The 14873-nt window shown below is 37.8% G+C and overlaps 1 protein-coding gene across 1 annotated transcript in view; it reads left to right on the forward strand.

Moving 5' to 3' along the window:
• The window catches only part of cerk (ceramide kinase), a 41925-nt gene that overhangs the window by 1480 nt on the left and 25572 nt on the right, over positions 1-14873 (forward strand). Inside the window, exon 2 of the mRNA XM_044344069.1 lies at positions 13005-13142. Within this exon, the coding sequence (XP_044200004.1) occupies positions 13005-13142 (138 nt within the window). The remainder of the gene's footprint in view (positions 1-13004; positions 13143-14873) is intronic.

Raw genomic sequence — 14873 nt, forward strand, 5'->3', positions numbered from 1 at the left:
TATACTACTAGCCTACGCTAATAATGTCAGACTTGATGACTGTTGGTTAGGTCCCAACTCATTCTTAACTGCATGAATACAACTAACTCTGAAATAGGGCTGCAACTAATTATTTTCAGTATCAATTAATCTGATAGTTATTTTCTCAATTAATCTTAATTTTGTCTATAAAATGTCAGAAAACTATTTCTCAGAGTCAAAGATGTGAACAACAGTCCGAAACCCCAAAATATTCAGTTTACTATCATGTTTGACAAATAAAAGCATTTTGCTTGAAAAATGACTAAAACAATTATTTTATTATAGTTCCCTATTAATTTTATGTTGATTAACTAAATGATTGATATATTAATTGTTGCAGCTCTCCTCTGAAATACATACTGTATTTCTCCATTTACTGATATATGAATAAAACTACATCATACATACATATACAAATCATTCATACAAAGAATGTTTAGTAAAGTTTAATACATTGATTGACCCTTTAAAACTGTTATTTTTGGTTGGTTGACTGCTCCAGTTTATGATTGTGTGTTTACATAGTTGATTGTTTTTGATTTTATGGTGCTACAGATGTTTTCTAGCAACCAATTTACACCCTACTAAAGATTTTACTAGTTACTTTAACACCTTTCTTAAGTTTTAATGGCAGAACCTGATTTAGTAAACAAATAGTTGTTAGAACTTTTTACCAACCCAATCCAGGGTCACAGTGAGTTGCAATCCCAGCATGCACTGGATGAATATTTGGTACCCAAAGTCTTCTTTACTATAACCGCGGCTCTCAAGCAGCCCTTTCCATCCTTTTGCATCAGACAACTTCCACTTCATCCGTACGTCCTTATAACCCCCGGAGGCTAATGTTTGTTCGTCTAGATGAGTTCCCTGGTCTGCAATTACTGTACCATATCGAGTGAAGTGATTACAGCTGGCACTGCAGACTTCAGTTTAAACCTGGCCATTGACCTTCCTCAAAGTGGTATCAAGTGCCCTATAATAACCTGCCATAAAGACTTCCATTTATTGAGTCAATGTTCAACCCGGCTACATCAAAATCCCCCCCCTAGTGATCACTGTGACAAGAGCAGGTCAGTTTACCCTGGAGTTAGGGATCAAACAGGGAGACTTTGCCAGTGATAAATATGCAGTTAGTTCAACATCAGACACCACCGTGAAAAGAAAAGGGATGGAGTCCCATTTATTTCTGAGAACACTGAATGACATTAAGTATTTAAGCATTAAGTGGCTAATTATAGTTACCTTATTTCACATGCAGTCCTTGAGTGGAGTATAGTTATTATTAGTAGTCAATAAAATCTAGTTAATCAGTGACTAAGGTAAAGGTGGGGATGGCGGTGAGTGAAATTTTCTCTTACATCTTTTCTGTTTGCAAATAAGGAACACTTTATCTCTGGAATCCACGTGTTGCAAATGTTCTAACGTCATATAAGTTACATCATGAGCTGCATTAACCAGCCACGCTTCCTTCTCTGTGTGGCGCTTGTGTTTACCTTAGATTTGCATCTGTAAAATCTCACAGGTCCAGTACCCACAACAGCAGGAAGTCAGGAGTGGGATGGATTATGTTTCTTTGTCACTTGGAATACAATTTTCCAAAGTAGTTTATTGAAATTGAAAGATAAAATGTTACGAAAACTAGCTGGGATTTCAGGAGAAACATGATAGATGGAAGGACAGATACTAGTTGGTGCAAATATGACAGTTTCTATCACGTAACGTTTATAAGTTAAGAAAATTTTCTTACAGCTCCAAGCAGACAGAAAAAGTTCATCTTGGCTGATAGCAGAAAATCATGCAGCGTGACTCAAATTTGACAGGTCCTCCCCAGCTCATATTTTCAATTTTTTGTCCAATGTATTTTCCCTAACATCAAACTGACACACAAGTGCCTTAAATGCCAAGAGGAATTGCTATGAGCGGTAAACATCACTCTGGCCCTGATGCTTTGGTTTAGACAACATTAGTGAATGTAACTGCTTGACATTTAAGTGGATTTGGTCGAATCAGAGCATCCGTCAGTCAGATGTGCTGAGTAGAGAACAAGACAGGGTATCCTAGCTGGGCCTGTTCTTCGTATACACACACTTGCTCTCACAGGCACACAAACAAAATCCAATCACTGAGATGGCATGGCCTCTGAGCCTCGAGTAAATCCTGTGTCCACATAATGCCTGAGTCACTCCTCTGATACAATGTGAGCTCCCATCTTGGAGGAAAATCTTGAATAAATCATGGCATATGCTTTAGAGAGCGTCTTCCCTTTCCTCCAAATCACTATGCTTAGGGAGTAGTACTTCCTCAGGCCCTCTAAGCCTGGATATCTCTCTTGGCCAGGGGGGGTTTAGATATTTGCTTTCCCATATGGCAGAGCTGGATACAGATCCAACGTGTTACAGCCAGGGATTCACTTATAGTGATACTGGAAGTATAGGAAATCAGGCTAAAATAGGGTATCAGCATCACAGAATTTCCCCAGTACTAAAATCCCATTGCACATGTAAGAAGTTAAGAAAGAAACAAAATGATTGTGTGCATCAGTCACCCATAGAACTACAGTAAGTCTGCAAAGTTTTAGAAATGGAGAGAGATAAGACAGTGTCTACAAACATGCTAGCAACTCTGTAAGGGTGTACTTAGGTACAGTGATGCTTTGAACTAAATGCTAACATCAGCACGCTAATATGCTCACAATAGCAATACTAACATGTATAATGCTTGCCATTGTCACCATCTTAGTGTAACATTTAAGCAAGCTAATATTTGCTGATTAGCACTTAACACAAAGTACAACTAGGATGTGATTGCCAAAGTCATTGGGATTCATTGTCTGGGGACTGTTAATGTCTGGTTTTGTGCCAATACATCTAGTATGATTCATCCTCTGAACATCACAGATATCTGTACCAAATTTCGTAGCAATCCACCCAGTAGTCTATTTCACTCTTGTGGCGCTAGAGGAAAAGTCAGGGCATCACCAAAGTCATCAGGTTTCATCTTCTGCGGAACACAAGTGTTGCACTGCAAGTAATTATTATTTTCATTATTGGTAAATCCAACAATTCTATCCTTGATTCATTGATTAATTGACTGTTTAAAAAAAGTCAGAAATTTGTAAAAAATGTCCATCAGTCCCCACAGTTCAAGATGACGTCTTTAAATGATGAGCATGATTTGAGTCATGATGAGTCAAACCATAAGTCCAACGCCCATAGATATTATGTTTATTATTATTGAAGGACAAGAAAACCAGCACATTTCACATTTGGAACTAGAACAGAAGCTGTCGACAGTATGTTTTTGACGCTTATGCATAATTAACAACTTAAACGAGTAATCAATTATGAAAATAGTTCCTGATTCATTTTCTTTCTATTGATTAATTGACTTAATGTTTCACCTCTACATGAATGTCTGTGCAAAATTTTATGGCAATTCATCAAATATTTGCTGAAATATTTTTGCTGCAATCAAAATGCGGGACCCACCGACCTATTTTGTCACCCCTAGCATGGCTTAAAATTCAAAAGCAGAACATGAAAAGGGAAATCCAGAGCATGTTTATGTTCAATACAGAAAATCAAGGTTACAAAAAAGCAAGTTTGCATCTTCAATTGAAAGTAATGACTTGTACCATCCAGTACTTTAGGCATATACTCTTTAGTGCCAAAGCAGTATTACTGACCCTCTACTGTTCTGTTATACCTTCCACCTTGCTTGTCCTTTTTTCTCCATCTGTTTGTCTAAGCATTGCCTTAACATACCCATTGTGCCTGGGAGAAATCCACATGTCTTGTTTGACAGCTCACTGCCATGTGTACCCAGGCAGATCTGCGCTTTGTAATCTAAAGCTGGTGCTCAATGCACAGCCCTGTCTGTACATTGAGAGACGGCTGCTGAGGGAGGGAGAGAGATACAGAGAAAAAAAAAACACTGCCAGAAAACGACAGCTGGAGATTGGGTAAACAGTGCAGGTTTATACTGCATCACTGGCAGCAATACAGGCCCTTTCATTACATTGATTGCATTTATTTACCTGCAGCTTGGGTCAGTATTAAAGAGCATTACCTGTAAAGCTAGTTAGAATATTTGTATTTCCTGAAGAAAATGCGTGTGATTGCTACATCTGATGCTGTTGCTGCTGATGCTCGCGGGCCCAGCCTCTGAAAGAGTCCCAGCAAGAAGTGTTAGTGATTGACGTCTGAAGATACCAACCAAAATCAGCGATAACTGAATAATGTGTTCAAGAAATACTGTGGTGTTTTATTAATGGCCACAGGGCGTACATATTGGTGCCATGCTTCAATATGTCAAGCCCATGCTCATGTTTACCAAGTTTCATCTTATTAAAGACAACAGAAATTAGTAGAATTGTATCAAAGGCAACAAACTTGTGGATTATGGCTGCATGTACAAGATTTACCAAATTGGTTGCAATCCAATTTAATTGAAGACTTACTGCCAATTGAGTGCATCAGGCCACATCTTTAAAATTATGATAACCCATTACAGACAAATGGTAACTGGAATGATATGTCTCTCTTCAAAAATGTGAATAGAGCAAAGACAACTAATTGTTTGCTGGCAACAGTCACATAATGAATCACTGACCTGGGCGATAGCAGGTTGGTGTGGGTAAGTGACAAAGAAGTCCATAACTATCCTGTCCATGATGGGACAGCATCCTTGTTGTGTAGTAATTCATGTTTTGGATAGAAGGACTCATCTGCAACTTATATCGAACATAGGGCCAAGATTTTAGACTTTGTATGTATCAGGGTGCATCACCTAACAACATAAACAGTTTCATCAGTTTTACACCCTCAGTCAAATCTCCTCTCTTGCATCTGTGTTGCATGCCACTTGAAATGCAATATGTAAAAGCAAAACAGGAATGACATCAAAAACATAAATAGTGTGGGAACACCTAAGAACACAAGCATTTCCTTAAGCTTGTGCTGGCTTGTCCTCCAACACATTGTTAGTGCCAAACCTCAGCAACAATAAAGGGATTACATTCTGATCCACTGTGTACAGGGAGGGGTGCAGAGAACAACAGCAGAATATGAATATGATGACAGCTTGTTGTCAGAGGACTAAAAGAAGGTGAGACCAGGCACTGGGCTGTCAGAGATATCATATACACAAACACAAAATCTCTGATGCACACATGAGCACATTGGATATTATGTTAGGATCAAATTCAGGACAATCATCTCTGTATCTATGGCACACCATCTTAAATTACATCTGTGCTGATGAGAGAATGTCTGAGGTAACTAACATCCATGCGTGAAACATCTAAGGTGTAACAAGGAATTCACAGGCGGTATGTTTGATTTGAGACAGTGTGAAGGAAACCAGTATTTACAGTGGAATTGTTAGATGGGATGCCACCTTGTTTTAGGGAATCGGGATGAGCAGGATCATGCAAAAATATTTTTCACATATAAACCGTATCAGGCTCAGGTACCTTCTGATCCACCATAAAAGGTACTAATGTTCAAAAGATTAACTATAGCAACTAACAACTTGAACTGAAAGTGAAAGTTGACTCTTGTAGTGATGAACCCATAGAGAATTATCACCCCAGTTCTACAAAGCTTTGTAGTGACTTTTAGCTTTACTGTTTGATTCACTCTCATTGCTCTCTTAGTGTTGCCTCCAGCAAATGTTAAAAACCTCTGAAAACCCACAGTGCACTACCTGCCCAACATTTTCCCCAGCTAATGAACATAGTGAAGCATTTAGCAGCTAAGGATCCAGATTTTTCTCTAAGGACTTGGTGGAGACCAAAAACAGAGCTAAAAGGAGAGTGAATATTGAACTTATGTTCATCAGGTGGCAAGAAACATGACTCCAAATGAATATCAATATTGCTTGGTATCTGTTGGATGTGTAACCGTTACACTAACAAGTTTGCCAACTGTTATGCTAACAAATTAAAGGCGATAATATGTTAGTGTTGTGTTTACAGCTTATTTCCACTGCCCACAAGTGGCCAAAACATTATAAATACAGGTTTAAAGTAAAAAATTAAAAAAAGTTTGTACCAATTCAATCTGACCTAAGGGTATAGTTACTATTATCAGTTAAGGTAGCTCAATAAGGGGACAAAGACTTACCCACGACCACAGAGAGTGAGACCACAAGACTGTGGTTGGAAGCTGTTGACATGAGATTGGCTATTGCAAATGGATAGAAAATGAGACAAATACAAAAAGTTACATTTTGTATTACTTGCAGTACATAATAGCACTTTCAACAGTACAAAAAGAAGGGTACTTGCATTGGGTTCTGCCCCAGCGGCAAGCTTTTATATACCTTTTTTCTGAACAATGGCTCTTCTTCAGAACCGTGCTCTTGAATTACAGGGTAGATAGTATTTGCTACCAAAAGAGCTGAATTTAGGTGACCTCCTAAGCTCCATTACATTAACACAAAGATCCTCTTTGTTCCATTGTTATAGAATACAGTTACTGCCAAGACCATGGCTCTCAATCCTCATCAAGTACTGCTGGATTTTTAGCAGTTATAGGGCCACTTCACAGATTTTAAACTTCATTGCTATTTTCATTTTATAATGTGAAACTCAAAAAAACCCACTACACTTGCCATTGCTCTCTCTCATAGACAGGATCTGTTCACGTCCCAAATTGAACACCAGGATGATACAGTCATGGGTTGAATGGAGACTAAAGGTTTAGTGTTCTTTTAACAAAGTCTCCATTTTATATTGTTAAGTGAATTATTTAAGGCCTTTGGTCAAAAATATGCTTTGCTACTGTTCATGGTTGTATTGTATTGTCAGGTGCAGGATTTAGTGGAAATGATAGAGCAGATTGTATTGATGTATACTGCATGTATTAGTGTATAGTAGTTATTCCCAACCTAAAGGAAGCCCAACAATTATCAGAAGACAAACCTGGGGTGTCAGGGAATGATTAACAGGATAATAGAGCAGAAAAACAAATTTTTCTTCTTTTCTTCAGACTTTCCTTTAATATTTGCTTTTTTGTTGAGAATTACTGGGTAATTTTTACCTGTTTAGGCCTATGAAATGGTCAATTATCACAATTTGTAGACATATGGAACCTGTGACAAGGGATTGCAAAAAGACAGAACTTAGTTCTCAGTGTTACAAGCCAACAAGGTCCACTGGTATATACAATCACGTGTATAACAAATTCACAGATTTTCAAACTGGTCCTGGTCCTTTAATAGTGTTTACATTGCATCACAGGTGTTAATCCATCTCATGTGGTTAGAATGGAAACCAGTGGCACCCTGTGCCCTAAGGACTTGGATGTTTCTGGCTCACTAGAGAAAGGCACTAACAATGCCAGAGTTAGGGATTACATTCATTCTCGGGCAAAGCAATGTACTGCCATTGCCAGAATTCGATGTCCCACTGCCCGTCTTGCGCATTGATAGAGTTATACATGCCAGGGTTAGGGAATCATCTTCTATCTTTCTCCTTGTACTTATTCCATGTGATTGTCTCTTTGAACTTGGCAATACTCCCATTGGCAACTTGAAGCTCTCAAGGGGGGAAACTGAAACCTGGTATGCAGTTGCGGACGGTACCAATACGTACATCATACAAATTTTTGGACAGTAAAGTATCAATTTGCGAGTTCCCAAATGACAAACATAAGAACAATCTCAATCCAGACATAGATTCTAATGTTATAGGAATATAGCAATATTTTGATGTTTTTGGAAATACTCTTCATATCTGTTCGTTCATTATGAAGCTACAGCTAAGAGATTCTTAGCTTAGCGTAGCATAAAGATCAGAAACTGCCTGCCTACTACAAGCTCTGTCTGAAAGTAACAAAACCCGCCTTCTAGCAAATCTAAAGCTTACAATTTAACACATTTCTGTTCAAATCTGCACTAAACACCCTGTAAAACCATAAAATGACTAATTTTACACTTCTGTTTTTATAACTATTAATGACTAGTGAGCTTCAGGGTTGCTGTTAGGCGGCTTTTGCTACCTTTGAATAGAGCTACTGTAAGCTATCTATTTCCCTAGCTGTTTCCAGTCCATTGCTAAACTAGCTGGCTGTTGCTGGTACTTCATATTCCGCTTATAGGCACAAGAGTGGTATCAATCTTCTCATCAAACTCTCGGCAAGGAAGTGAATAAGCATATTTTTCAAAATAACTGAATTATACCTCTAAGGTAATTCACTGTATTTGTCTCCTGTTAAATTCAAGTGAGTATTGATAGTTAATTTGATAATTGTTGGGCAAGCAACTACTTTAGCTTTGGTTTTAGGTTTTTTAGGTTCAGACATAAATCATACTGTAAATGATTTATAGTCTTCTTTTACACAAGCTACACTTAGGCAGAATAGATAATAAAGTTGGAAAAGTTATTTTTTAAGTTTCTTTTTCCTTTTCACTATTAACACAGTTAATATTTTTTGGCTTTATATGAAAACATTCATATCCCTGCAGTCTCAACTGTTGTTGTGACTGGGTTCTGCTGAGAATCATGAGTTAGTTACACAAACACTGAGCGTCACGCTCCAGGTCACAGGAATTTAATCACTTATGTGTTCGATATTATTTGAATGATAATACTAGCGTTTGTTTTTAATTTTGTGTTAATCAATCCTTCATGTGACATTATTTGTGGTTTGCTTCAATACAGCTCATAGTTTGAGATGTTGGAGCTTCTCTTTTTACACTTATTTTTCACATTTACTGTAAGTCTTTTAAGCTGGAGCAGCAGTAATGGCAGACAATGGTTTAGTGACAAAAAACAAATTACATATGCCTTTCACTCTAAGACAGTTGGTGGAAATGGAAGCTAGATGACCCTAAATGACACCCAGGTATCACAAAACAAACATTTGAATGCTTTCTTCAAGTGCAGAACAAGTTCCAGACATTAGAAAATAAATCATTTCCCCTCCAGTTCCTGAAAAGCTGACTTTTTGCAGATAGCAGACCTCTTTGGCCTGTGGTATGAATAGGCAGCGCACACTGGCTGACTGACAGTACTAAGATTCTTTTCAAGCACAAAGAAAAGTATGTCAGAGCAGAGCAGAGAGGATCTCTGCCTTGTATGGCCGAGGGCTTAGCGTGTAGCTTAGGGACTGCACTGAGCTAAAAAGTAGGGAATTTGTGTGTGGGGATGTGTTCTCTGTGTGTGTGGTTATGGGATTATTGTGTACTTGTGTGTGCATATCTATCTGAGTGTGTGTGTGTGTGTGTGGCAGGGTTATTGGAGCAGTGCTGGAATGTGGGAATGTTAGCTATTGTTTCCAGTTCCTTCCCTAACACAGGTCACTGGAACTGTTGCTGTTGTGCTTCGTTTTTGGGGTTAATTTGACCAAGTTGACCAGAGTAGGGTTTGAGCAGTTAGAAAGCAACACCACCTGTACTGACTCAATCATGAATGATAGTTTTTTGTCTTTGATGGAGGTCAATTTGCCTAACAGGCCATTACAATGATTTCATACATTTTTCATTTTTTGGATTTCAATGTAAGCCAGGGAGCTTAAGATAACAAATATGTAAATGTGTAAGATATGAGATATTATAATATATTCTGTGTTTTGGCATATCTTGGGTACAAGTTTGGCGCTGGAAAAATAAACCGCAAAATTAAGATTTCATGTTAAATTATCTCAAATCTAATACAATTTGTTGTCATCTTTTGTTCATTCTGACTGTAGTTATCTCTATTAACATGCAACATTTTACCAAAGATAATCTGTTTTTGCTTATCTGTTTCTATGTGCATCAAATGATTTTTGACATGTTAGAACATCATCCTCAACACATTGTGTCTATTTTGTCAGCAGTGATAAATCAAAACATCAGTATTACATGTTGCATAATACGAAAAAAAAACTGTAAATGTTAATGTGAGTCCAAAGTTACTTTCCTTTTGGGTTGTACTTTCCACAATCTCATGCACATGCATAGAAGGTGTGCTTAAATCAAGAGCTCAAACAATAAGCTTTCCTATTGGTTTGTTTGTGTAAGATACTTACTTAAGACTCACTGCAAACACCCATTGGTGTTGGTCAGTGTGACATAGCAACCTGAATTCCTTTGTCAATAATGAGACATTATAGGCCCTTTTTCATAGAATACATTCTCACATGCCATTAGGAAAAGCACAGGTGTAAATAATAAATTAGGGATGGCTGAATTCCATTCAGCTTCTATGGTTTCAACACAATACGGGGTCCTGTTATTGTGTATGCTGGCTCACTGTCTCATTGTCATATCTTAGTGGGATACTTAAATAGAACGGAGTTATCGTTAATGTTACTAGTAACACCTGTGGTTTTCTACTCTGACAGTCAAAAAGTCTGCTTTGAAAAATCTTATCTGAGAAAAACCTAAAGGAGTCTATGCAACTTTTGCAAAACAGCAGCCACTCTGGCCACAGGTGGCAATTACAGGATAATGCAAGACGCTAAAACATAGTGTAACAGGAGCACATGTAGAGAGGAGACATAAAATCAGTAAACTGACTCAGTAATGTCAGTTACATACCATTATGTCTATCTAAGGTTTGCTAGCATTAACTACCATGAGCTACTGATCATACCAGATCAAATAAGGCTGTAGCAGCAAAAAAAACTGAGTGTAATGAAGTGAACAAAGCTGTGTTTTATTGCTAAGTTATTAAAACATTCCTGACAGCATTTGCAGTTGGTGATCTGAATTATTTGACATGAAAATATGTAATAATAACAATAATAAACTTTATTTGTGTAGCACCTTTAATATAAGAAATGTAGTTCAAAGGCTTTACAATAAAGAAATTACATGCAGTGAGTGCTTTACATGAAAATAGACATAAACATAAAAGCATGTTAAAACGTTAATTTAACATAAGATGGTAAATAAAACCCACTTGATAATAATAATGGTAAAAATAAGATAAAAATGAAAGTGAAACTAGAATAGAGCAGCCTACTGTACTTGATGTAACTACTTAATGTAACTGTAAGATGGTTTGAATCTGCTGATGTTCTCTCAGGGCCTGCCTGAGTTTCCCTCGGGTTTTCTGGTTTCTTTTTTCTGGATGATAGGAGGAATAAAAACTTTAAATTGTATATGTGTGTGCCTGGCAACTGTATATGTTTTAGCCCCTGTGACACATTGTCAGGCCTCCTGCAACCCTGAACAGGATAAGCGATTTAGAAAATGGATAGAATATATAAATCACAATAACTTTCAGTAATCCATTTTATATTTTAATTCAACACCAACAACTGCTTTGGCAGAGCAATAGATGCCATTTTTCAAATAGCTGGAGTGAAACTTCTCATTCTTGTTTTTTCTGAATAAAGCCATTACCCACATGGCCATAACTCTTCTTCCTATTTGTCAAAGTGTGAATATCGATGGCCATAAAGTTATTCATGCCTGCATGGCGCATCATCTTTATTTGAGAAAGAAATGAAATCCTATTCCCTCAGACTCCCAGGAGAGAAATAATATGCCATGCCTCCCTCCCATCCATTTCACCATATCAGCTGAATAAATTTGTAGGAGAGACTGGAATGTCTGTATGTGATGCAGTTGAAGAGGTCAGTTAAATTCATTGCAAGTAATATTGTCCTTTCCCAGTGCAAAAGTGCACTTTTGAGTTTGTAGCTTATTTATCCTGGATGCTCAGGATCCAAGATGGATAACTATATTGTGGGACTTTGTGTAGAATATTTACCTTCCTAGCACTGAGTTGCACCTTTCTGGAGTCCATGTCGTAGGTGTTTTTTAAATGATTTAATTGTCTTAATGTATATTTTTGTTTAATGGCCAATTTGTCATCACTTACCAGGATGTATGCGCAAAGAAACCATTTCCTCAACAATTCCCTATATTTTCCCAAACTTCCAGTAAAATGAATGGATATCTATTATTAAATTCTTTGATGTCACATAGCAGCTCTTTAATGTGACTGACCCACCCCGTCTTTTCACTGCCAGGAGGAACCAGATCACCCCATTCTTGACAAGTTCTGTTAATGAACAAACCATTTAAACGCTGCCAAAGTCTTTCATCCCCAAAGTCATTCTAAACTAGCAGCCTGAATCCAGTTCCCGTGGGAAAAAAGAACAAGGGAATGCAGTTCCTTCACCATTTCCTCACCAGCTCTCTTGGGATATGGCTGTGTTTTCCTCCCATTCATTTAACTGTTTGTGACACAACTGATAGGCTGCGATTGTAAAAGTCACTTTAAGACAAGTTACCTTTATAACTGGATGGATGAAGCTGATTTAATTTTATGGGGAAACCTAAATTTACTTAAACCTTCACTGACATATTACCACCTTGTTAGCAAACAGTTGCTAATTTATATATCCAGCAGATACTGGAGAAACGTTAGCATTCATTTGCCTTTTTAGCTCTGTTTTGTTCTCCACCAATTCCTGGGGGAAATATTTGGGTCTTTAGCATGGAAATGGTCTACCTGCTAGTTGCTAACTTTGTCTGTCTGTCGTTTGATGCTGTGCAGGTAGCGTACAGTGAGTTTTTTAAAGCTTTTTCATTGAAACAGCTGCCTAATATGGAAACAAGGTTGATGAGACTGTTAAGAGTGGGCCTAAAAATTAAAATTGTGGGCCATAAAACTAAATTATATGAAGCCTGATAAAAGGCTTCATAAAGCTGAGAGGATCATTCTCTGTGGGTTTGTCACTATGACTGACCCATTACAGTAGTCATTTGATCAATTGTTAATATAAAACTATTTATTATAGCAGCTTTAATATAGAAAATATGTTTTTTTCTGGTGAACATTTCCTTTGTGCTTGGAGTGGAGAATATTATAATATAATATTCAGCTCCACAGTTGCCTTGGTCTGTCAGTGTGTGCCTGTGAAGGTGCAAGAAAGTAAATAAGTCATTATACAGACTAACTGTGCCGGCAAAAGGGCATCATGCTTTGGTTATTGTGTAGAGCAGTTGGTTAAAATATGAATATGCTTATGTCTCTGCAGCTCACAGCCATGCCGTTCTGGTGTGTGAAATAGTGGCTGTCCGCAAGACGGAAGAAGGCGACCAAGACGACACAGAGACCAGGAGGAGTCAGAAAAAAACAAAGCAGCACTCTGAGCAGTATCCACATGCATTTACAGGTACTAAACCTACACTAGTATACAAACTTAAAGGGGCACAACCAATTTTACACCGTTAATTTACTAGTCACAGGGAGTACTACTCAGCCTGTGAAAAGAGTTGTAGCTCTGGAGGAGCTACAGAAGACGTCCCATAATGAAAATTACAAGTTTCATTATGGGAAGTGTAGGATCCAGTGATTTTTGGTCTTGACCTATACTATGGACTAGAAGTCAGGATTTTTCAGCTTCTGCAGCTTTAATTTTGATCATCATTATTTTTTATCTCTCTGTCTGTGTCTTCCAGTTTTGTGGAGGTGCAATGATAAATCAATGAAGTAGGAAATAGATACAGCACCTTTTGTTCTTTTCAAAAGCATAGCCTGAAGTCACTTTTCATCACTGTCACTTTCATTTTACTGTAGAAGGTTAATACCACATCACAGATACATTTTGGGTAAGTGTGCCAAGAGCCTGTGTTGAGCTCCACCAATCACAAGTGATCTAACACTGGAAAAAAGCCCATAGACAGCTCCACAGTTTGAAAGTAATGCATTAACAAGAGAGTCCCTCACAGCTTAGCTGACTGGGTCTAAGATGGCAGCATGCCAGTGACTTATGGGCTAATGCTTGATTTTGAGCCATTAGATTATATCCAAACAAGACCGGATTTACATTATTTATCACAGCCAAATGTTAAAAATTACCTCACTAATGTGAGCTTTTACTGGCATTAGAGTTTGTCGAGTCTGACACGACTGCATTCCCACTTTCTTTAGAAACTTGCCTTCAAAGACACGTCCCATCACTTACATCCTGATTATGTAACATATTAAAGGATGATTTTCCACCCACTCTGAACATCTCTCTGCCTATCCGACTGTAAGTACAAGGTACTGTAAGCAATTTGGTCTGAAGAACTTGCCTGGAAAGTTAACTTTTCTATCTGATGAAAAAAATGCTTAGTGTGATAATTTGACTTTGAAATGCTTAGTGAGTGAATCTGCTGTCAAAGTGCTTAGTGAGTGAATTTTTGGCCCTTAATGTAAATATTTCAGTAATGTTCCTCGTAGGATATAATGTGACTCCATCTCTACTTTTTGTCCGACTATCAGCAGAAGCGTGTTTTACTTAACTGACTTCTTCATTTCCCACATGCCCTCATTTCTTACTCATTCACATATCTGATTGACTCTGGTGACGCGGAAAGCTAGGAGTCCTTCTCAGGCCAAATCTTTTCTGTAGCAAAGCCAGGTAGTCTTTACAAAAAGAGTGGATGGACACCTCCCTGCTGACGTAAAAAGAACCTGCCCTAGAGCCTTAAAATACTCACAGAATAGTGGATCAGACACTATGACGGGCGTTTCGCAGTGATTCATATCTGGGAAGGTGTGTTTTGATAATGGGTGGCAAACATGATGGGAATGGCAAAAAAAATCATCAGTGGCTTTATTTAGCACATTTGTTGTTATCTCATGAAATCTGATTAGCAATCCTCTTATCTTGATGACAGCATTTCTCTGCTATTGACAGTTTTTTTCCATTCTGTCTTAGAACTATGATGTGTTGGTTGGTGAGTGGGTAGAGAGACTGATGTTTAACAGAGCGGTTGACGGATTAATCCCTGCAACAACCACTGTGTTCCATCAACAGATATGATGAACCAAGTTGGAGTTAGAAGTGAAACGATTAGTCAATTAATTGACTAGTCCACTGACAGAAATCAATTTTGATGATAATCAATTGATCATT

Source organism: Thunnus albacares, chromosome 23, assembly GCF_914725855.1.
Source record: "Thunnus albacares chromosome 23, fThuAlb1.1, whole genome shotgun sequence".
In the NCBI taxonomy this organism is placed as follows: Eukaryota; Metazoa; Chordata; class Actinopteri; order Scombriformes; family Scombridae; genus Thunnus; species Thunnus albacares.